This window comes from Canis aureus, chromosome 14 (assembly GCF_053574225.1).
Source record: "Canis aureus isolate CA01 chromosome 14, VMU_Caureus_v.1.0, whole genome shotgun sequence".
Classification (NCBI taxonomy): domain Eukaryota; kingdom Metazoa; phylum Chordata; class Mammalia; order Carnivora; family Canidae; genus Canis; species Canis aureus.
The window spans coordinates 24,457,842-24,481,571 of record NC_135624.1 but is presented as its reverse complement, the minus strand read 5'-3'; the positions used below and the strand labels follow the sequence as shown (position 1 = coordinate 24,481,571).

Here is a 23,730-nt window from a genome sequence, read left to right as displayed (position 1 = left end):
TCCAGGTGAAGTGTGGTGTCTGGAGCATGAGCTTTGGGGCAGGTGGTGGGGACTGAGCAGATTCCACTAAGCAGAAGGCATTGCTGCCTCCTGACTATGTAGGAGACCAGGGGATGGAGAATGAAAAAGAGGTGAGATTAGCGGGCAGGTATCTCCAAGGCATCTGGAGGCCACAGACGGTAGCTGTTGCAGGAATGCATGGTTTTCCAGCCAAAGGCCAGAACTCTACGATATCCAACATTGAGCGCATCTTCCAGAGAAGGCCAACTTATCCAGAATCCCTGATTCTTCGATGTTTCCTGGGGGCGGGGGGGGGGGGGCGGGGGGACTATGGAAGGATATGCTCCTACACGCTTTATACACATGCTTAGTTTAGATAAACTGGCCAAAGTCCATTCGTCCCTGGAAAATTAAATGCGGAGACCAGAGATTCCCAAAGTGGGTTCCCTGGACCAGCAGCAGCAGCCTCACCTGGAAACTTGTTAGCAACGCAGTCTCAGATCTTACTCCAGACCCACTGAATCAAAAACTTTAGCCCTTCCAGGTGATTCTGGGGCCTACCCAAGTTTGAAAACTACTAGGTAGATGAGTGTCACGGTTCAACAGTAAGGGACTCTTTTTATTTTATTTTAATCTAAGATTTTAAATTTAAATTCAATTAATTAACATACAGTGTATTATTGGTGTCAGAGTGGTCAGCGATTCCTCAGTCTTATATGACACCCAGTGCTCATCACATCACGTGCCCTCCTTAGTGCCCATCACCCAGTTACCCCACCCCCCTCCCTCCAGTGACCCTCAGTTTGTATCCTATGATTATGAGTCTCTAATGGTTTGTTTCCCTCTGATTTTGTCTTGTTTTATTTTTCCTTCCTTTCTCTTGTGCTCCTGTTGTGTTTCTTAAATTCCATATATGAGGGCAACTGGGGTGGCTCAGGGGTTTAGCGCTGACTTCGGCCCAGGGCGTGATCCTGGAGTCCCGGGATGGAGTCCCACATCAGGCTCCCTGCATGGGGCCTGCTTCTCCCTCTGCCTGTGTCTCTGTTCTCCCCACTCTGTGTCTCTCATGAATAAATAAATAAAATCTTAAAAAAAAATTCCACATATGAGTGAGATCATATGATAACTGTCTTTCTCTGACTGATTTCACTTAGCATAATACCCTCTAGTTCCACCCATGGCATTGCAAATGGCAAGATTTCAGCTGAGTAATATTCCATTGTATATATAGACCACATCTTCTTTATCCATTCATTTGTCAATGGACATCTGGGCTCTTTCCACAGTTTGGCTGTTGTGCACATTGCTGCTATCAACATTGGGGTGCAGGTGCCCCTTTGGATCACTACATCAGTATCTAAATACCCAGTAGTGCAATCTTAGAGTATTTCGTAGGGTAATTGTAAGGTATTTTATAGGGTAATCGTAGGGTCATAGGGTAGCTCTATTTTTAACTTCTTGAGGAACCTCCACACTGTTTTCCAGAGGGGCTGCACCAGCTTGCATTCCCACTGGCAGTGTATGAGGGTTCCCCTTTCTCTGCAGAGTGAGGGACTCTTTAAATCTTACCTGGGCAGAGACACAAAAGCCAGCCTTCTCCGAGAAATGGCAGTGTCCTAGTCACCAGTCATCAGCAGTTGGAGGAGGGAAGTGACTTACCTTGGGTCACCTGAGTGCGAGCAGTGGTGCTGTACGTGGCCCACAGATCTCATTCCCACTCTGCAGTCTTTTATGAATCTATTTGTGAAGACCCTGGAGGAAGGAGGGCCTATCACTCACTCCTCCGTGTCAAAGAGAGATGACAGATTTCCACATCAACATTTGTGCCCTGTTTTTAAAGCCCCATTTGTGCTGTCGGACCTCACTGAGACAGAAAATGAGAAATGTCAAGTGAATCTGTCATAACCACTCTGAAATGGGGGGTGGCTGAGTCGGAACCCTCATGCATGCCCTAGGAGCCAGATGGCAATGAAGAATGAGGAGCAGAGGAAAAGGTTATAAAAATGTTTAGTCTTTGCTTTATTGAGTTACAACAAATGAGCAACAAGTTAGAAAAAATGGTTTTTCTTTCCCCGAACTCCCTAGCATTTTATTTGTGCAGTGTACCCAAATGGGGGGCAGTGGGGGGCAATGGGTTGCAAACACAATTCATATTGCAACATTTACACCAGATCTGTCTCTTGGTTTTTCTTCTTTAAAAGTTAGGACTAACTGGAAAAAAAGAAAAGTGCACTCAGGAATCTAAAATTGGCCCAAAACAAACACACAAACAAACAAAAATCAATTCATGGTTGAGGCTTCAAGCTGAAATCTTGTCAAATAACCACACGGAGAAAAGCCAGTCAGGAACAGAAGTCAAAACCAAAGCTGTTCATCTTTGTACCATCTAGATAGGAAGACCTCTTTTTGTTTTAGTTTTGTCAAAGTAATGATAATGCTAAAAAGGTGGGAGCCCTTTCTGCTGGTATCTGAAAAGAGGCTGAAAGAGGGGAGCCATCTGCTCCCCGGGTCTCTGGTGCTGGCTCAGCCCAAGGTCAGCCAGAGAGGCCAGGTGGTCTAGAAGCCAGATCTATCCATTGGTGGTTTGGAAAGCCCTGTGCGTGGCTAAACAGGGACCCCAGGGGTGGCTGGGGGAAGGACTGGAAATGGGTTTGATCCAGAAGATCTGCCATCTGCGAACCCTCTCAAAGTTGAGACAGGTGCCCAAATCCTAGCTTTCCCCACGGAGAAATCTCCCAAATTTCAAACTACTTAAAAAAAAAAAAATCAACTCTCCCTACCTAAAATCCAGTAGATATAACGGCACTAGTGCTAACATCCCCCCCTCCCCGAAATTAATAAAATAAAGATCAAAAAAAAAAAAAAAAGAAAAAAAAAAGAAAAGGAAAAAAGAGAAAAGCACATGTGATCAGCCCTCCCTCCTGGAAAAAGACCTTACAATGGTAGTGCTGGAAAAGGAGGTTGCCCTTGATTAAAAAGGTAACAAAATTCCCACATTGTACAAATTGTTTCCAGTATCGCAAGAGGTGGGGGCCAGGGCAGAGGAGCAAACTATTTACAGGGACCCATTGAAAACGCAGTAGTAGGACTTTGGCACTATGAACAATTCCCACCGGTCCTCTGGGCGGGGTGCGTGAGGCTGGGCTTCCTGCACCCGCAGCGCACGCAGCCAGGCAGTTGCACTTGGAGTCTCTGGCCAGGGTGGAGGCCCGAGGCCGGCCGGGGAGGGAGGTTGTCTTCTCTCATCAAAGACAGAGCGTCCCCTTTATCAGCATTGGCAGTTCCGCTGCACTCCCCTAGAAAGACGACAGAAAACCAGAGAGACGTCAGATGATGGTTCCCTGGGTGGCAGGAGGCTGGGGTGGCTCTTCCTGGCTCTCCTGGGGGAGGGCCCCTGTCCAAAGCCATCCTGGGGCTGGGAGGACAGACGAGTGCCCAAGTTTGGGGCCAGTGTTTAAAAAGGAATGTGTTTTCCTGAGCACAGTGTGACATCCCAGGAAGTGCCCCCCGAATCAGGCCTTTGAAAACAGGATGATTTTTCTGGGAAGTGGAGGCGGTGGCCTGGGATTCTTTACATCATTGTGAGGCCCTTTCCTTATTCCTGGAGGGGCAGCGAGTCACAGGGGTTCCTAAGAGGTTCCAGAGTCCGACAAACCTGGATTTGGGGCCTAACTGTTCTGATTACTGACAGTAGAGCTGTAAGCATGTGACTTAATCTCTCTAGGGTTTAGTTTTTGCTACTGTAAAATGGGAAATAATGGGGTTTGCTGCGATGATTAATTAAGCTGACACATGCACCGGCGTTTGGAACAGTGTCCAGAACACGATTACGTAGTAAGTATTGTACACAGTGAGTATATACTACATACTATTACATGTTTTTGTTGTTTTTGTTAGGTGCAGCCTTTTCCTAGCATGGTCGGATATGTAACATTGATCTTGACAAGATGAAACATTTTAAATGTATTCTTTTAAAGATTTTATTTATTTATTCATGGGAGACACAGAGAGAGAGAGAGAGAGAGAGGCAGAGACACAGGCAGAGGGAGCAGCAGGCTCCATGCAAGGACCCTGATGTGGGACTCGATTCTGGGACCCTGGGATCAAGACCTGAGCCAAAGGCAGACGCTCAACCACTGAGCCACCCAGGCGTCCATGCATTTTTAGTTTGATGTTCATGGGAGTGTGGCCATTATTCCCATTTTACAGCTGAGGAAACTGAGCACAGGGAGGATGAAGACTTTGCCCAAGATTATACAGCTAGGAAATGGCCCAGTCAGGATTCACACCCAGACCATCTCCAGAGTCTGTGCTCAAAACATACAAACAGTATTTATGAAGAGTCTGTAGGGAGAAATGCTTAATTCTTATCTTCTCTGAAGTTATGAAAACAGTACAAGGGCCCTCTGATGAGTTGAATGGTGTCTCCCCAACAAGATATAGTGATGTCCTCATCCCTAGTGTCTCAGAATGTAACCCGATTTGGAAGTTTCTTCACGGAGTGAGTAATCAAGTTAAAAGGAGATCCTTGGGGGTGGTCCCTAATACCCTATGGCTGGTGACATTATAAACAGGACATCAGGACACAGATTCACACTGGAAGAACACTGTGTGAGGACAAGGACAGAGACCCTGGTGATGCATCCACAAGCCTAGGGATGCCAAGGACTGCCAGCTACCCCCAGAAGCTAGGAGAGAGGCGTGGAACAGACTCTCCCTTAGGACCCCCAGAAAGAAACCAACCCTGCCAACACCAGGCTTCCAGAATCCAGAACTGTGAGGGGATGCATTTCTGTTGTGTGAACTTTGTGGGCCTTGAAGGCAGCCCTAGGGAGTGAAGACAGACCACCACTGTCACCCTGTGGGCTCCCAGGATCTGGAGCTCCTGGGACGGGACTCCTGGGGAGGGCCCAGGGCTGTAAGGGGTACTGCTAGTAATCCACGACGGGCTGGATGGGGATCAAATCTGCTGATTTCTGCGGCCACTGGCTTTTCCTTTGCCTCCCTCCTGGTAGGACCGCTGCTGCTCAGCCACTTCTCTGGCTGAGAAAGGAGTGGAGGGGGGGCCCTGAGAGGTGCTTTGGCATGGGGTGCCAGGAGCAAGCGGGCTGGACTGCTCGGCCAGAGGCCCCAGCAGACCATCTCTGTTGTCACTGGTTCCCAGTGTCTGGAGGTCAAACATACCCACATGTCCTAAGTTCTCCTGACAAGGGGACTCAATGCTGGAGTAAAGAAGCCAGCTTGTAGGGGCACCTGGGGGGCTCAGTGGTTGAGCGTCTGCCTTCGGCTCAGGGTGTGACCCCGGGGTCCTGGTATCGAGTCCTGCATTGGGCTCCCGGCAGAAAGCCTGCTTCTCCCTCTGCCTGTGTCTCTGCCTCTCTGCGTGTCTCATGAATAAATAAATAAATCTTAAAAAAAAAAAAAAAAAAAAAAGCCAGCTTGTGAAAGAAAGGTCTGTGGTTGAAAGCAGAGTCCAGGGATGTCCTTGGGACCCACTACTGCCTAAGAGTGACCCAGCAAAAGTCACTGGATCGTAAGAGCCAAGGGGGTCCTTACGTGCGGTGCTGCCAACATCACTCAGTTCACCAGGAGAAAGAGGGGAGCTGGGGGGGGGAAGGGTGAGCTCCCCAAGTCGTACGACTTCTCAGCAGCACAAAACCACCCTGCTTGTGACAGCAGTGACAGTAGCTGGTATTTCTCTCCTACTTGCTATGAGCCAGGCCTGATGCTAGGTGCTGCTGCTTCTCATCTGTTCCTTACGGTAGCCCAGGAGGTAGGCAACCGATAGGCCCGCCACGCCGGGGAGAAATGAGGGCTCAGAGAGATTAAACAACGGCAGGCAAATCGTAAGTGCTGGAGCCTGCATCCTCCAAGCCAGTCCCACATGAACTGCTGCTCCCACACCTGGTGCTGGTCCAGGCTCCATGTCGCACACGCATGGAGCCACCTGGGGACAGGGGAGAGAGAGCACGTCTGCTGTGAGGGCAGGGGCTGGCGATTCCGGGCGCCCCGAGAGGACCACAGGCCTCTGGCCGATCCCATGGAGCGCCACACGCACCCCTGGGTGGGCACCGGGACCACAGCCAGCCTCCTCCAGTGCTCCCCCAAGGAACTGGGTTCTCCCCAGAAAACTGAGTCTCTTGCCCCCCTTGCACAGGCGACTGCCCCTGGTTGGATGTCCACCCGAACAGTTCTCCGGACTCCAGGAAGCAAGGCCCACGGTGGGCAGACAGCTTCTGCTCGTCCTTCTCCCGGCCAGGCTGAAGAGCACCAGCTCAGCGCAGGACTGTGGGTGTTGGCGGTGGTGGCTCAGAGTGGAAGGAGCCCGGTGGCCGGGATCCCGCGTCTGCCACTTCCTAGCTGGGTGTCCGTGTCAGTCCCTTAACCTCCCTGACATCACTTCCCTGCTTCACACCTGCTGGCCTGCTGGGACGGTTACCGACGAGGAGTGCAAAGCATGCAGGTGCTCCCGAAATCCCGCTTCATTTCTCCTTGAGGAAGGCCCGGTGTAAAATCGGGGCTTTAGGTGTAAGCGAGCTCACGCGTGTGTGCGCGGGTACGCACATGTGCATAGAGGAGGCCTATTTTCTTTCACTCCCCCTCAAAAATGGAACTGAACCCTGTCTCTTCAAGTGAATGGCATAGACGCTCACACTTTTAGATATACCTCAGTATTAGGGTGCTTAGGATTCCCTGGGTCGTTTCTTGTGGACATGAACACACAAAATCCTCCAACCAGATGTATTCATGAAGAAAAGACACTGAATGAACAAACCCCTTAAAAAATACAAAACAAACAAAACACCCTTGGGCAGCCCGGGTGGCTCGGTGGCTTAGTGCCGCCTTCAGCCCAGGGCCTGGTCCCGGAGCCCCGGGATCGAGTCCCACGTCGGGCTCCCTGCATGGAGCCTGCTTCTCCCGCTGCCTGTGTCTCTGCCTCTCTCTCTCTCTCTGTCTGTCTCTCATGAATAAATAAATACAATCTTAAAAAAAAAACAAAAACAAATCCTAAAACAGACTGCAAGGGCAAAAGGGTGACCTGGAGAGAAGGAGAGACCCCGGATGTTTGTGGGTGGCTCTGGGGCCTTGGGGGCACCTTGGAGCCGTTGGACCTCAAGTCTCCTCTGACCTCTCCAGGGCGGGTAGCGGTGGGCAGGACTGTGGGAGCTAGCAGTGCTCTCAAAGCGAGGCTGGGAAGCCGCTGGAAACAGAAGGTAGGGTGGTGTCCCCGTGCGGGGCACAGCCGCGGCCTGGTCGCCTCCCCCGTGGGCAGCCCGGGCTAGCCAGAGGCTGCTTCCCTGGAAGGCCTTGCTCCCAAGGGTCCTCAGGTCTCCTTGGGAAGGGCTCCTGCCCCAGGGCTTCCCTAGCACAACCGTATCACGGAGTCTTCAAAGTGCCTGGTTAACTGTACGCCCCGTGAGGTCGTGGATGGGGCCCACGGCGTCCCCCACTGGCCCCTGGCCCCGCTCCTCGGCTGGGTCTGGCCCACACCGTGTACTCCAAGGTTCATTTGTGAGTGAAACACGGGAAAAGCTCGGTGCTTTGAGAGGGGTGGCTGGTGACACAAGGTTGGTGACAGCTCCCATTCCGGGTTTTTATCTTAGAGTAGCGCAGTGATTTTGACCTTGTGGCCTCTCGCTAATCCCCTAGGCTTCTGTCTGCAATCTTACCACTAGGCCAGGGGACAGTCCTCACTGCAGAGAACCAGTGACCTGACCCGATGAATTGATGACTTGATCTCCGAGCACCGGTTATCAGCTTCGGGAGGAACCAGCAAGGTCACCAGGCCCTTTGCTTATGGCCACTGTTCAAACATCTCTACCAAGCGGATGTCCAGCTTCTCCCTGAATGTGCCCAGGACAGGGGGCCCTTTGCCTCCATAGTGGTCTCTTTCTATCTTGGGGACAACTTAGAGGGTTAAAAACTACTATCTAATTCTTTAGCAAAAGCCGCTTCTTTATTATTTTACCCGTTGGGGAAACATGAAAAAAATTAGAATTCTTTCCCCATGTGATACCTTTCTGTTTCTGTGTCTCTTTAATTTTCCCTGTAGGGATTTCCCTAAGCCCTGCGGACTCAGGAGAGAGTAACACGGGGCTCCGTGAGGAAGAAAAACAAGCACTGTGATCGTGATTTATTATCTTAATAATATTTGAGTCAAACTTTCTTTTCTTGAGAGGGGGGCATGGTCTGATTTTAATTAGAAGTGGGAAAAGGAACACATGGTGGCAGGGAACGGGATTAAGCAATTTCCCAGGGGACCAGGAAGACGCCATTTCATCCCAAATTGTTCTCATGCCAGGCCGTGGTCAGCTCAGGCATATCTGGCCAATGCGCTTGCCCCGCAACAGTATGGGGAGCCCCTGGGCTTGGGGAAATTTCTGAGACTCATAAGCCAGGAAGATCTCCCCCAGGCTGCTTGTAAGGAGCCTCCATGGCAGAAGGAATCAAAGGGGCTCCTGGCTTTTCCGGCTCTTTTTCCACCAGAGGATATCATCATCTATTAACCAGAGGTGTCCAAAGAATTTGAGCAACTGGAATCGTGGCAAACGCTGGGCACACGCCTAGTGTTTATGCATGTGGACTGGGGTTTGAGTGCCAGCTCCCCCAGTTTCTAGCTCAATGATCTCGGATGGGGTGCCTTTCTGTGCCTCATTTTCCCCTACCATAAAATGAAAATAAGAAATAATGTTGACTTCAGAGAGTTGTCAACGCATGCTGAGCCCCTGTGGGTCGGGGCTTAGCACATTACCCCTTGCTTCTGCTCCCCACACCCACCCCTGAGATGCAGTTAACACCTGATGGCATGAGCTTGTACCGGTGGGGTCCCAACTGAAAAAGTCAACTTGGGAAGGCAGGAAGCATTGGGCCAAGTTCTTCTCCATATAGAAAAGTGTCCTTTCAGAGTGAGCAGCTGAGCATTTGCTGATGCTAATGCCACCCCCCCGACCCTGCCTCCTCCCGGCTGTGGGGGATTTCACCTGTATTATTTCATTTCATACTGACGACAACAGACAACTCTATTAGTACTACGGACTGAATTATGTCCCTTCCCCCACCATTCATCTGTTGAGACCCAGCTCCCAATACGACCGTTTTAGGAGATGGACCTACAAAGAGGTAATTACAGGTAAACGAAGCCATAGGCTGGGGCCCCAATGTCCTTAGAAGAAGAGGAAGAGACACCAGGAGTGCACATGCACAGAGGAAAGACCAGGAGGGCACACACAGAGACAAGGTGGCTGTCTGCAAGCCAAGGAGAGAGGCCTCACCAGTAACCAACACTGCAGGTACCTGGATCTCGAACTTTCACCCTCCAGGACAGTGAGGAAATAAGTGTCTGTTGTTTGAGCCACCCACCCAGTCTGTGGCCTTCTCTTCTGGCAGCCCTGGTTGGCTAATATCGTTAAGTGTTAAGCTTGCGGAAACTTATTAGTAAGAGAGAATAAAGTTCCGTGAGGGCAGAAAGGACTGAACACCCAGATATCTGCAACATGACTTTCCTTTGGCTCTTTCCTGGAGTATCTCAAGAATGTCTTGACCTTTCTCTATAGAATCATACACACAGAGTCACAGAGAGTCTTCTTTATTGGTGAAGTAGCGGAGTTTCAAGGGAAATTTGGATTATATGGGAGTCCACTTAGCACACTGGCTTTTAACCCCTGCATGTGTATGAAGTGTGAATTTAGGCAAATCACAGCCACAATGGCCCCCATCTAGGTCCCCTGATGCTTTAGGTCTCCTCTAGCCTCAGGGCCTTGGAGTATGCTATGTCTTCTCCCTGGAATGCTGGTCCTCTCCTCTCTCTCAGCCAACTTGTACTTGACTGTTTTGGATTCCAATTCATTTATTATCTCTTCAGAGAAGCTTCCCCCCAACCACCTAAATCAAGTCAAATTCCCCTATTCTATATTCTCACAGACCATGTACCTTTCCTTCAAAAAACTTGTCAGCATGACAATCTTTCCTTTTTGTTGTCTTAAAGCTTCATCCCTCGCTAGACTGTGGGCTCCATGAGGACGTGCTGGGCACCACAGCCTCCCAGAGTCTGGCATGCTGTAGCCATTCCACAAATACCTGATGCATCAGTGAGCCAAGTCACTTAGGATGGATGCCTCTGGACCAGTTACTTCCTCTCCTTAGACCTGAGTCCCTCCTCTGACAAATGAAGGAACTTAGACTTCACGGTCCCTAACATTGCTACAAGCTGCCCAAAGCACAGTGAGAATTCCTAACACAAGAAGCTCCAGAATTAGGTAAATGGAAGTGGTAACAGTTCACTCTCCATTAGGTGCCGGGGCAGCGAGGCTAATGGGCGGTCCTGAGAAGCATCACCCAGCAAACACCCAGGGATGGGTTTGCCAGCAGACTTTTTCCTGGAGCTGCTCACACACATGGGAAGCAACCAGTCCCCAACCCCTCTCCTCTGCTTGCTGTCAGCCAACAAAGCTACTGGGTGATGGAAAACAATGAGGAAAAGCAGAGGCCTGAAATACCAGATTCCAGACAATTGAGAGCCAACGATGTTTGCTAATTCTCAGGGTGGTTCAATACATCGCTATTATGCACTCGCTCTGAATCGGGCCCCGGAGACTCAGATATTAATGAGATATAGTCCCTGAGTTCAGTGGTCTCGTAGAGGAAAGACAGGGAAACAGATAATTACATTTCCTTCCATCCATCCATCCATCCATCCATCCATCCATCCATCCAACTATCCATCCACACATTCAAATATCTGTATTTAGACAGCTAATCTGAACAGATCGTGGGGGCACACACACAGCCTGTACCCTAACTTATAGCCAGGATGCAACACTTGGTAGCCTTGGATTTTTAAAGCAAGCTGAACCATGGAAAATGTTTTTCTAACATTTCACCAAATTGATCTCTTCTCCAAAGCCATCCCTAATCACGAGTTGGAAATCGTCAGAAACTGGGAGGCAACCAAACTCGTGGATGAGTAATTGTGTATAGAATTGAGAAATGGTCAAGTCCGGTTGGTCTGGCCTGAGCTGTCATGGTGGTGCCACTGTGGCTGGGTCAGGCCCTGGCCTGATTGATGAGAGGTGGGCCCCAGGCTCCACCTGCTGCTGGCTGAGGAGCCCACGGCAAGTCTCTCTGAGCCTCAGTTCTGCCCTCTGCAAAATGGGAAGAAAGCCATACCTGTCTCGCAGGGATGAAGGGACGTTTAAATGATTTACTGGATGTGCTCAGAAGAATCCCAAGCACATGGCATATACCAGTAAATAGAAACTCTCAGTAGTAGGAGTACTGGGATATTCCATCTGGCCAAACATCGAGGCATATGTTTGGCAATGTGTGGCTCAAGTATTCTGACTCATTTTTCGGAAAGGAGGAATTTACCGTTCAGCCTCTCACCAGGACAGGTCTCTCAATGGATGGCTCGATAACGGGACCCAGAGGTTGAATCAACACGACACAATTCAAGGTTTGGAAAGGACTCCTTACCTTTCTGTCTAACCTCAAGGCTGGGGGACCCTGGCCTGGTCATACGCTGTCATGATGAGCCTTTCAAAGCTTTAGCAGAGGGGGATGCTTAACTCAGAAGGTAGGGGAACCCTGGGGTCTGCTCTCAGCTGCTCACTCAGGTCACCCTCTCTCGCTCCGTCTCATATATACATCCCATAACACCTTTTTTGAAGCCCAAACTGTGCATTATTTTCAGGATTATTATATGTGTAACAACTGAACTCAACTACAGTTTCCTAAATAAATATGTGTTTAAATAAAGGCATCGCTGAATATTTATGAATTTCAAGAGACCCATGTGTTCAGTTCATAAAAGCTGTGAAGTAATTTGGAGGGATTTCTTCCAAGTTGAAAGGTTCCTTTAAGGGGTGCCTCTGTGCAGGATGCCACCACCAGCGTGGACCGCAGGCCGCCTGTTTCTCCATAGAGCGGCACCTCGGAAATATCAGGAAGCCAATTAGGGATGTCAGATGTCACCAGGTGTTGAGTAAATCTTAGCATCTTGTTTGGGAACATTTTTCAGCTCATACTTGTGGCGTTTGCCATAAAGAAACATAGAAGGGGGTTCCTGGGTGTTCCTCTTTTTTTTTTGTGGAAGAGAGAAGGGAAGAAAAACAGCTAGCTCCTTCATCTCAGAATTATCTAGTGCTTAGTTGTCAGTTATAAACACCCTGGGAATTCTCTCCTCCCAACCCTACCCCTTGGGGGGTGGGTCAGCCAGAAATGGGGACTTCTGTCAGAAAGAGAGAGGCAGAGACAGCAGTAGGAGCCAGGGCTCTGGAGCGGAACTGGGGCGCTGGCTGGGAGAAGGTGGATAAGTTCCTTGGTTTCTGAGACTCCGTTTCTGGGTTTTATAAAAATCTAGAGAGGCACTTGGGTGGCTCAGTTGGTTGCACGTCCCGATTCCTGATTTTGGCTCAGGTCATGATCTCAGGGGCGTGGGATCGAGCCCTGAGTCGGGCTCTGCACTTAGCGGGGAGTCTGCTGATTTTTGTCTCTCCCTCTGCTCCCCTCCTGTTATTCTTTCTCTCTCTAAAGTGGGTAAATAAATCTTAAAAAAAAAAAAATCTAGAAATGCTTACCTGTCAGCGTCATTAGGAGCGCTGAGTGAGATCATCTGTAATGAGAGCACCTGGCTCAGCCTCGGCTCCTCAGGACCCCTTGCACCCCCCTTCCACCCTTCTGCCCTCCTCCAAAGCTTCTCTCCACGGTGAGAGCATTGCCTCCCCACTTTGTTTCTCTGGGCCTCGGGTCAGGGGCAGGCACAGTGGCTGCCAACGCTGGATGGGCGTTTTCAACTGTTGGTGGTGGTACAGCTTAGGGAACGGATGGGGACAGGTGGTCTCCAGGGCCTCTGGGGAGTTGCCACCCCTAGATGACCCCCGCTCCGGAACGGGGATCTGGAGGTGCCATCTCAGCTCACTCTGGGATTCAGGGACACTTAGCATTCTTATATTCAAACTCGGCAACACGACAGGATCAGAATAGCTTAGTCTGCTGGGGAAAACCACCGTCTTTTCATCCCGTTGTCCTTCCTCCTCGTCTGCTGAATCCCCATCTCAGCTTTCTGGCGCTGCCCAGACTCTCTTGCTCCTCAACTGTACCACTCCTTCTTTTGTCTCTGGAGCTTTGCCTGTCTGTTCTTTCCACATGAACCACACTGCCTTGTGGGTGCACTGGCTAACTCCTTCCCCTCTGCCAGGCCCCGAGATGGATGTCCCTTCCTCCAGGAAGCCTGCCCTGCCCTCAGTCTGGTGATCCTCTTGTGTGCTCCTCTGCACAGCTGTGCAGGTCCCCACCACACCATGGATCGCCCCGGTTAGTAAAGGCAAGAGCAATTTCCTCTGTCCTTGGCCTGACTGAGCTCCATGTGAGTGAGGACTCTCATCTGTCTTCTTTACCCTGTTATCTCTGGTGCTGAGCACAGAGCCCGGCACACAGTAGGTGTGCAGCAGGGATTTGCTGAATTGGACTGAACCCTATCGTCTAGTCCACGGTAGGAGGAGAAAGCAGTCACGGAGACTCCTGTCATGCACTGGAAAAGGTCAAGGATAGAAGAACAAGGCAAGCTAGGAGCTTTCAGGCAGATTCTGATTGGACCAAAGAAATGGCTCCCTCATTTCAGCAAGGGAGATGTGGGCTGGGCTGGTAGAGTCTCAGAAGAAAGCAGAAAAATAGCCAGAGGGAGGAACCAAGCTTGCCAGATGGTGGGGGGCAGTTGATAGCCACTGGGAGCCTCCGAGCCTTGGCCCCCTCCTATCACTAGCCCCTCCACCCCGCCCCATGCTGCATCCTGGCCTGTAACCAATTACCACTCCCTCCTGAGAAGTCAGGGGTGGGGTGGCGGTGCAAAAAGACTTGATGGCATCTACAATTGGCTGTTCCTTAAATTTCCCTTTCAGCCAGTTTCACTGCTGATGGAATTGGCTAAAACAACGTTTCTAGAAGACTTCATTTTGTTGCCAGGCCCCTCATCTTACTACGAAATAAATGAATTAATGAGTGGCATGACCAGCCAAAGTTGTCCGAACTCCTTAATAAAGAGGTATGATAATTTCCAGGGCTCCCTCTGGGACCTTATCAATCATTCAGGAGGTTCTTACCTTTATTTCATTATTATTATTTTTTATTTCATTATTTTTAAAGATGATATCCTAGGATGGTGGTGGTGGGGGGAAGGTATCCCCCCTTCTGTTGCCTTTTAAGTGACCTCTGGAGAAGCCAATCTGGGCAGATTGTAAATCTCATGTCTTCCTCCTACTTCCAAGCTGCCCTTGGAATGTTTTGGCTTTGGCTAAGGTGATCTTTGCTTCTTGAACCCCTCTCTCTGCTGCCCCCTCTATTCTAAATCTACCACCAAGCAAGCTGCTGGGCTTTTAGGCTTTGATTTGCACAGACCTCTCCTGAAAGCACAAACACCAGGGCTTGGGTGGCATGTCCCATCATGTGGATGACATGGCCATTAGTAACCATGGTAACCTCCCTTCCCAGGCTTTTGTGGCTCTACAGGCCTAATTTACATCAGTCTCTTCCAGACTGAAGGGGTTCTAGGGACCCAATCAGCACAATTATGAGCTGGGTTACTTAGTGAGATGCGCTCTAACCCTTCCTTTAGCCATGACAAGGCAAATACCCAAACCTGCCAGGTGAAAGCAAAACAACCCCAAATCTCTAGCCAGGAAACTTGGTTAAGTACTCTTGAAAATCCAAAAAGGAAAGAAAATGAAAAAAAAAAGGGGGGGGGGGAAGAAAAAGGGAAAGATACATCCTTTTCACCTTTGATTCTTACGGCAGTGAACACAAAGCAGGCAGAGGATGTGTCCTTGCTGCAACGGCATCTAGACTTTCGAATGGATAGGCCCCCAAGTGTGGTGTCCAAAACAGGCCACAGGCAGCAGCACTGTCACCCATGGGCACAGCCTTGCAAATGAGCACACAAAATCTACCAGCCCCTAGTGACACAGGGAGACTGAAGGAGTCCATAAAAATCTGCTTTTTGCTCCCTGTCCTGCTTCTATCCTCGCTAGGACCTGCACCCCGCCCTACACACGCCTTAATGTATGTCCTCCTTGTCAGGGGCAAGGAGTTAATGATTTCTCTGGAGTCTTCTAATAACATCTCAGGAATGACGGGGCGAGGCCATCCTGTGCATATGCCTATTCTAGACCACTGGCGCTAGACATCTTGATGTCAAGACCCCTTGGCTCCAGGGAATGAGTGACTTATGATGACACCTGCCCCTGTCCTTGTTCTGAACAACTCCTGGATGCCTGAGAGGACACGTGCACCAGACCACACTCATCAATAAAAACCCCAGACCCCAAGCGAAGATGAGACTCATGCTCCTTAATTTTCTGAGTCTCCCAGACACTCCCTCTGTATCTGTTCTCTCTCTCTCTCTCTCTTTCTCTCTCCCCCTCTCCCTCTCCCTTCAGTAAACCCTGCTCTTACCTCCTGCTGGTTCACATCTGATTGCCATTCTACATGGAGCCCAGGACCCAGGACCCTCTCGGCTGGTCCTGCGGGACCCCTCTGAGCCCTCCGACCTGGCCAGCTGGCATCACTACTTTTCTTCTTTTAAAAACAACAACTTTTGGGCAGCCCAGGTGGCTCAGCGGTTTAGCGCCGCCTTCAGCCCAGGTCGTGGTCCCGGAGACCCGGGATCGAGTCCCACGTCGGGCTCCCTGCATGGAGCCTGCTTCTCCCTCTGCCTGTGTCTCTGCCTCTCTCTCTCTCTGTGTCTCTCATGAATAAATAAATGAAATTAAAAAAAAAAAAGGCTTTAAAAACAACAACTGTTACAAAGAACCCATGGTCTGGGTCAGCATCTCTGTCCCCTACAACCTATACTGCCCCCGACCATACAAAGAAAGCGAGCCAGCACCCTCCCCCTGTTCCCTGGGTGGAACAGGTGAGGTTCGGTACCTGTTAGGCCTGGCCAGCCTCGGCCGGGATGCTGTCTGAGTCCGAGCCGGCCAGGTCCGCGGTGCCTTCGGCTGCGGCCTGGCTCCAGCTGTCGGACCTGTCCGAGACGGCGTCCTCCTCTCCGACCGTGACCTCCACCCAATCCACAACGCCCGACTCCTCGTTTTCGTCGCTGCCCTGGCCGTCCCGGCTGCTGCCCTCTGACCTGTCCGAGGTGGCTTCTGAAGGCTTTGCCGGCGCACCGTCTTTCCCCTGCTCGTTGCCCACTTTCACCCTGGGTACCAGCTTCTCCAAGTCCTCTTCGCAGAGCTTTCTGGGGTCCTTGTAATGCTGCGGACCCACCTCGCTCCCGTTCTTTGGGCTCTCAGCGGTCACGGCTTTCGCCGCCCGCCTCTGCGCCGCGTCGTAGGCCTGCTCGCCCGCCGTGTGCGGGTGCTGGTCCTGCTCCATCCACTTCAAGGGCCCGGTTTTTAGCAAGCACCTGTTCTCCTTGAACCAACGCACAATCTCAGTTCGGACCAGGCCGGTCTTTGCGGCCAGCTGGTCATACTCCTGGGGCGTAGGCCACTGGGTTCTTGCAAACGTGCTCCTCAGGAGGTGTACCTGTTCCTGACTTTTCGTCATTGCTGGTGAAGGGCTGGCCAGAGAGCTGGCTAACTGGACACCAGAGAGCTGGTCGAGCCGAGACAGAGCACCATTGGGGGCCGCCACATCTTGGCCTTTTTTGCCAGTCCCCATGGAATCCAGGATCGATTGTTCCATGCTGTCCCGGAGCTTCCTTCTCTCCGAGAACCACGATTCAATCTCTCTCCTGCTCAGTTTCGTCTCCCCCCTTAGCCTCTCCAGTTCCACCTGGGTCGGGAAAGAGCTTTTCAGAAAGCTGTCTTCCAGGATTTTAACCTGACCCTGTGTCTTCTCTTTGAATTTCTGCGGGGCAAAGTCCGGGTACGCGTGGTACGTGCGGCCGTGTCGGGAGGCCGCGATGGCCAACTGGTCTTTGGCAAGGGATTCGCTGGTGATGTGGACGATGCCTCTCTGACATCGGTACCGGTGATCGCTGAACCACTTCTTGATCTCGCTCCTGGCCAGGCCGGTCACCTCGATGAGCCTGTAGACCTCGGCGTCGTCAGGGAACTGGCTCTGGAGAAAGCTCGCCTTGAGATGCGCGATCTGCTCCTTTGTCTTCTTGCGGTCGCTGGCCGGGGTCAGTGAGGGGTTGGCCGCCTTGGGTGGGGGCTCCGGCACCTGGGCGACGTGTGGACGCTTGGGCTCGGGGGCAGCTTGGGGAGTCACCAACGGTCTCTTTTGGCCGTGGTTGGTCACTCCGGCCACGGCGAGCGTGATGGGGGAGCAAGAGACGGTTGCTGACCCGCTCGTCACCTGAGTCAGCACCAGGCTGGTCTGGCCGAGAATCTGGCACGGGAGAGCTGTCTGGAGGATGGGCTGTGACACCTTTGTGGGGGCCAACTGCGCCGGCAGCACGGTGATCGTCGGGGGTACCGACTGGATCGTGCCATTGAACATCTTTTTCCGGGCCTCCTCCACCTCCTCTGGGGACCAGCTGATGCCGTGCTTTAAGCGCTGTGTGGCAAACCAGATTCTGATGTGCTCTTCTGGGTGTTTGGAAGCAGCTGTGAGCCAGGACAACTCAGCCTGGGTTGGGTAAGGGAATTTGTTGAAGGAGTTGATCATGGTGGCATTCGTGTCCAGGGCGGAGTTGTATTTGGTAGTGTTCAGCGGGACGGGGACCTTGGGGACAAGGTTGATATTTGGTGGGAGCTGGACAGAAGGCATGACGTGCCCTAAGGTGTCCTGGAGGAGCTCCACGCCTCCAAGTCTCGAGAGGATCTCCGCCGCGTCTGTCACCAGGCGGGCAGTCCCTTCCACGTGGTTCTCGGGGGTGGCCTCCTCGGGCTTCTTGGGCACCTTCTTGGCATCGGCTTTTGGTTTCCCTGGCTTCATGATGGGCGTTTTACTCACTGAGATTCCAGGATCACTGTCACCGCTCGCAGGGCCGCTGGTGGTGATGGACACGACGTGGTTGGTGGCTTCGATGGACTGCTCTAAGACAGTCTGATTATTGCGCTTGATCAGCTTCAGCTTGAAGTTGGTCTCCCCGGGATGGAACTTGGAGTTGTGGTCAGACAACGAGTCGTACTTTTTGGTTGTGAAGTTACATTCGGCACACACGTAAAGGGGGTTGAGAATCACGTTGGGGTGCTGCATGTCGACATGCTCCGTGAACTCGTTCAGGTTTTGCGTGGAGTAGGGGCAGTATTTGCATTCGTAACCACCCTGGAGTTTTTTGGATTGGTTTTCCCCTGTAGATTTCACCTCTATCACTTCATTTTCTTTGGAAGAGTTTTCAGGTTCCACTGTCCAACTGTCCTTGGCTGCTTCAGGCTGTGGCGTGCTGATTCCTTTATCTTTGGCCCTGTCTGCTTCCTCGGGCACATCTTGTTCTACTACTTGTGATGTCCGAACCATGCACGGGGTTGTGGATTTTCGCTTGCTCGCCATGCTGCCTGTCTGTGTGCAATAGCTTAATTTGGGGGCTGGGGTGGGCAGGTGGGGAAGGGGCAGTGAAATTTTTGGGACAAGTTAGATTTTAAAAGGCTTTGGGCTTTATTCCCCCTCCAATGGCTTTGGCTTCCCTTGAATGCTGAAGTCTAACGTTTGAGTGTTGAGAATGATCTCAGCACAGAAAATTGTAACTGCTCCAACGGCTACACACAAGAGGCAGCATCATATCTGTGGGACAAGAACAAAGATGGGGTCAGTGTTTTTCCATAAGGCAGAAGAAACTAGCATTTCTTTCTAACCCATCCCAACTGGCACTCCAAACAAAGCAAACACCTAAGTAAGCACAGATGTCAAGACTGGGTGCAGCATAAAAATGAAGGATCATATTCTTCTCTTCCTTTCTTTGGAAAGGGCAATAGGAACTGGCCTGGAGCAAGCAAACGAGGGTGCAAGTCACTCGTTCATGTTTAGAGGCAAACAGAAAAGCTACAAAGGCGCTGCATGGTGGGCGGGGTGGTGGAGGGGATGTCAAAGACGAGATGTCACTGGGCTCTCAAGCTACTTTAACTGACGGTACATCAGAAGCAAGATGCGTACCTGAGGCTGGCAAGCGGTGTTTATATGGGCATTAGGAAATGGATAGTCACTTTTGTTTCTTATCATAAGAGTAAAATCACCAGTAGAGAAAAATCCAGAAAAATGCTTTGAAGTATACAGAAGAAAAAAAAAATCACCCCAAATATTAGAGTTCCCTCAGTTCACTTGAAAGCTTCCTCATTTCCGTAAATATTGAGCAAAATGATGATTTAAGAAAATGGCTGCATGGTATTATCTTGTATGGCTATACCACATGTGATGTATTTAGCCATTCAACTTTTGTTGGACATTTAAGTTATTTCCAATTTTTGGCTCTCCTCAATGATACAATAGTCAACACCCTGAGTCCTTATTTCTGATAACCAACTTTGGATGAATGAATGCTGAGAAATAGAAGCACTGGGTCAAAGAGTATGCACGTTTAGGTTTTCTAGACTCCTATGGCCAACTTTTGCATCAGCCAAATCTTCCCCTGGCCGCGAATGAGAATGCCCAACTTACCACTCTGCCTACATGAAATATGACCATGAAAAAGCTTTCCCGAGTAGATGGGGTTAAACCGTCTTAATGTGCTTTCCTTGATTGCTAATCAGGTTGAACTGTTTTCAGAGATCTACTTGCCATGTGTGTTCTTTCTTTTTGAATTGCTTATTTATGCCATTTTTATGTGTGATGCTCAGCGGTTTTATTATTAATTCACAAGTTTTCTCTAGATTGAGTATCAGTACTTTATTATATTTGTTGCGAAATGTTTCTAGTCTATCATTTACCGTTTACTTTTGTGTACGGTGTTTTTCATGTTTTATATGTAAAAATTTGAAGATTTAGGCAGCAAATTCACCCACCTTTTTTTTGTGTGTGTGTCTCCTTTCATTGTGATTTTATATGATTCCTGGTTATTAGAAACAAACTGCAGGTTACCAGAGAGGAGAGGGTTTGGGGGGCACATGAACTAGCTAATTAATGATTAAGTGGTGCAAATTTTCACTTACAAAAGAGTAAGTCCTGGGGATATAATGTATAGCATAGGGAATATAGTCAATGATACTGTATTAACTTTGTATGGTGACTGGTGGTAACTGGACTTATCATGGGAGCCATTTCATAATGACGAGAAACAGGGAATCACTATGATGTGTGTCTGAAACAGGATATTATACGTCCATTATACTTTAACAGAAATATTAAATAAATAAAAATCACTTGCACACCAAAAAAAAGGTGATTCTCTGCTTTGACGGCTGAGACATATTCTATGTTTTCTTAGAGTGTTTTAGCTTTATATGTTACATTTAACTCATCTAAAATTGAATTGATCTTGGGTTAAGCTATAAGATACAATTCTATCATTTTTCTGGAAAGTTACCAATTATCTCATCGCATGTATTGTGTTATGTTTTCTCACTAATTTGTGAAATCATCTTTGTCATACATTAAATTTTTATATATACTAGGGTGTTTCTGGGTCATCTATTCTGTGCCTCTTATCTAGCTATTGAGACTCAATGTCTCACTTAATTTTTTTTTTGGTAGATTAGAGTATATTTTAATATCTGGGAGTGTGAATTCCTCCTTATTATTCTTCTTCTGTAAACATTTCTGGGTTACTTTGGTCACCTAATCACATAAATCAATTTTGATAAATCAGAGTCACCTGCAAAATAAAACCTGGTTAAAATTCTGATTAGGGGGCACCTGGGTGGCTCAGTGGTTAAGCGTCTGCCTTTGGCTCAGGTCGTGATCCTGGGGTCCTGGGATCGAGTCCCACACTGGGCTCCCTGCAGGGAGCCTGCTTCTCCCTCTGCCTATGTCTCTGCTTCTCTCTCTGTCTCTCATGAATAAATAAATTAAAAAAGAGAACTTTGATTGGAATTGCACTAAACAAATATTAATTTGGGAGTCCAGAAACAATTTGTTTATTAGGAGTAGGAATTGTTAAAGGAAGGCAGACTGGGGAGCTGGCCATGTTGAGTGTCCCAATGCATGGGCTGAGACGGGGGGCCCTTCCATTTTGTGGGTAAAAGTGAAGGGAGATGTGTTTTGAAACAAGTAGAGCTGACATCCAGGGAGAAGGAGAATGGGAGGGATGGCATCTCTGAAGTCTACCGTTTGAGTGTTGAGAATGATCTCAGCACAGAAAATTGTAACTGTGTTGCCCCTCCCACTGGCTTGGGTTTGAGTCCCGTGGAGGAGAGTGGTCAAGGGTGGAAGTGAAGACTTATTTTTATGAGCAACAAGGGAAGACTCTGCCCACACCTGTCTGCTAAGGGGCACAGGTGACAAAGCTGAGCGGGACCCAGGGAGCGGCATTTCCCCTTGTGAACCCAGAATGCAACCATTCTAAGGAGGAGCCCTGGCCTTTCCATGCTGGGCAATGTCCTCAGCTGTGGTTGAGGATCCCTCTGGGCACCAGTGAGGAGAGGACACTGGTACAGCGGAGCAGAGGGGATCGTGCCCTTTTTGCACTGAGTACACCCAAGCCCACATCTTCAGGCTTCACATTCTTGTAGCTCAGACTCTTTATTTCCCCCTCAGCCACACATTGTTTCCGCCAGAGTTTCTTATCTCTGTCAATGGTGCCACTATTGCTCCTTCTGCCCAAACCTCTTTGTCTCACCCCAATGAATCCATCAGCAATCCTATTGAATCTTGTCTTTGAAATAAATCCAGTGCCATCAGACCACTTCACACCACTCCCCCTGCTCCCTGCCCTTTCTCAGCTCCCATCATCTCCTGCCTGGAAGCTTGTGGCACCTCCTGTGGGTCTCCTGCTTCCTTCCTTTCCAGGGCAGAGGGATGTTCTAAGATACCAATCCGTTCATGTCGCCTTTCTGCATGAAGGCCTTTCTCCATGCCCTCCTAACCTCATACCCTGGCATGTTGTGGCCCATGCTTCCTGTCCCCCTTGGGTGTCATGCTCCGGATGCTGGTGCAGGTGCACTCTGTCCACCTCAGGACCTCTGCCAGAACGTCCCATCCCAGAGCTCCTCAGTGCGTACACCTCCTTTTAAGTCATCCTGCCACGGAGGGGCCTTTCCTGACTGCCACCCCACTGAAATTAATGCTTCCCACCATCACTTTATTTCCTTCCTTGCTTTGCTTTCTTCATAGCACCTTTCAATATTTAAGATTTGCTTAGGGGCACCTGGATGGCTCAGTCACGTAAGCGTCTGACTTCGGAGGTCATGATCCCAGGGTCCTGGGATGGAGCCCTGCATGGGGTTTCCTGCTCAGCAGGGAGCTTGCTTCTCCCTCTGCCTGCCCCTCCTCCTGCTTATACTCTCTCTTTCTCTGTCAAATAAATAAATAAAATCTCTTTATGTATTAATTTTTAAAGATTTTTCATTTATTTATTCATGAAAGACACAGAGAGAGGCAGAGACATAGGCAGAGGGAGGCTCCTTTCAGGGAGCCTGATGCAGGACTCGATTCCAGGACCCCCGATGGGATCATGACTTGAGCCAAAGGCAGACACTCAACCACTGAGCCACCCAGGCGTCCACTTAAAAAAATAAAAAGATTTACTTATGCATTTTATGCTTATAGAAGGGAAGAGAGAATATTTACCCTCTTACTCATTTCTTCCTCTAGAACTGTGCTCTCCATATGCCAGCCATTAGCCACATGTGACTCTTTGAATTTAAATTAATTAAAATTAAAAAAATTAAAAAATCAGTTCCTCAGTCACATTGGCCACATTTCAAGTGCTCAATAGCCACATGTGGCTGGTGGCTATTGTATTAAACAGTGCAGGTTGTTTCTATCCTTGAGGGACCTTCTACGGGACAGTGCTATTCTAGAATAGAAGCCCCATAAAGGCAGAAACTGTTCACTGTGGTTTCCCCAGAGCCTAGAATCATACCTGGCCCATAGCATGCTTTCTGTAAATGTTGGCTGAATAATTAAGTTAACTGCAGGATGGCTACCTCGTGGGAACCGTGGCTGATGCGGGGTGAGGAGGCACAGCAAAACCTCTTGTGGACGCTCCGGACTGTGTATGCACATGTGTGCGCCCCCTGTGTGTGCACGTGTGTGTGTATGTTGGGGCTCATATGAGTAGAGGAGCTTTATTAGGGGAAGGAGGTCCTAAAGAGGGTGCTATTGACACAGAAGGAGGTGGCAAAATTCGCACACACTAGCCAAGAGGCTTGGGCATATAAAACACAATTTTTAAGAGAGGGATCAAAAGGAGACTTTCCTCCTGCAGGACACAGTAATCAGGCAGGAATGGGCTCTCATGAGATAAGAGATTTTTCTAACAGAAACTCCCCATCTGTAGGATGTTTTAAATCTGTTGATAAATGAGGCCCAGAAGTGAACCAAACTGTGGTAAAACACCCTAAAACTTCTCAAGGTTCCAAAAAATTGCATTTCAGAATAAACAGTATCTTCTAAAACTCATTTGGCAACTAGGAGTCCAAACCACAGCAGATCAAAAAGAAGGAAAGATGAAGGAAGAAATAAGAGAAGTGGAGGCAGGGCTCAGAAAATACTGAGCCTTGAAGAATTCATCTCTTGGGGTCCCCGTGATGGAGCTGCAAGAACCATTGCCCTTGGAAGAATAATCCTGGCATGGCAAGGGGGTGAGAACAGCATCTACAGAACAGCAGCATGTGGCATCTGTTTGAAAGTCCGTGAGCCACCAGCGAGATTGGGACCAGCGCTGTGAAGCCTGGTACTCGCGGCATGAAG

The 23,730-nt window shown here is 49.6% G+C and overlaps 1 protein-coding gene across 3 annotated transcripts in view; it reads right to left on the bottom strand.

Moving 5' to 3' along the window:
* Positions 1-1,995: 1,995 nt before the first annotated feature.
* ZHX2 (zinc fingers and homeoboxes 2) overlaps positions 1,996-23,730 on the bottom strand; it is a 161,669-nt gene continuing 139,934 nt past the window's right edge. For 2 of the 3 annotated variants that reach the window (XM_077847099.1, XM_077847101.1), the window contains exons 3-4: positions 15,919-18,669; positions 1,996-3,296 (exon numbers count right to left, since the gene is read on the bottom strand). In XM_077847099.1, the coding sequence (XP_077703225.1) occupies positions 15,922-18,438 (2,517 nt within the window). In that variant the 5' untranslated portion in view covers positions 18,439-18,669 and the 3' untranslated portion in view covers positions 1,996-3,296; positions 15,919-15,921. Of the gene's footprint in view, positions 3,297-12,575; positions 12,611-15,918; positions 18,670-23,730 lie in introns of all 3 variants that reach the window. The other variant, XM_077847100.1, reaches the window with a different exon arrangement.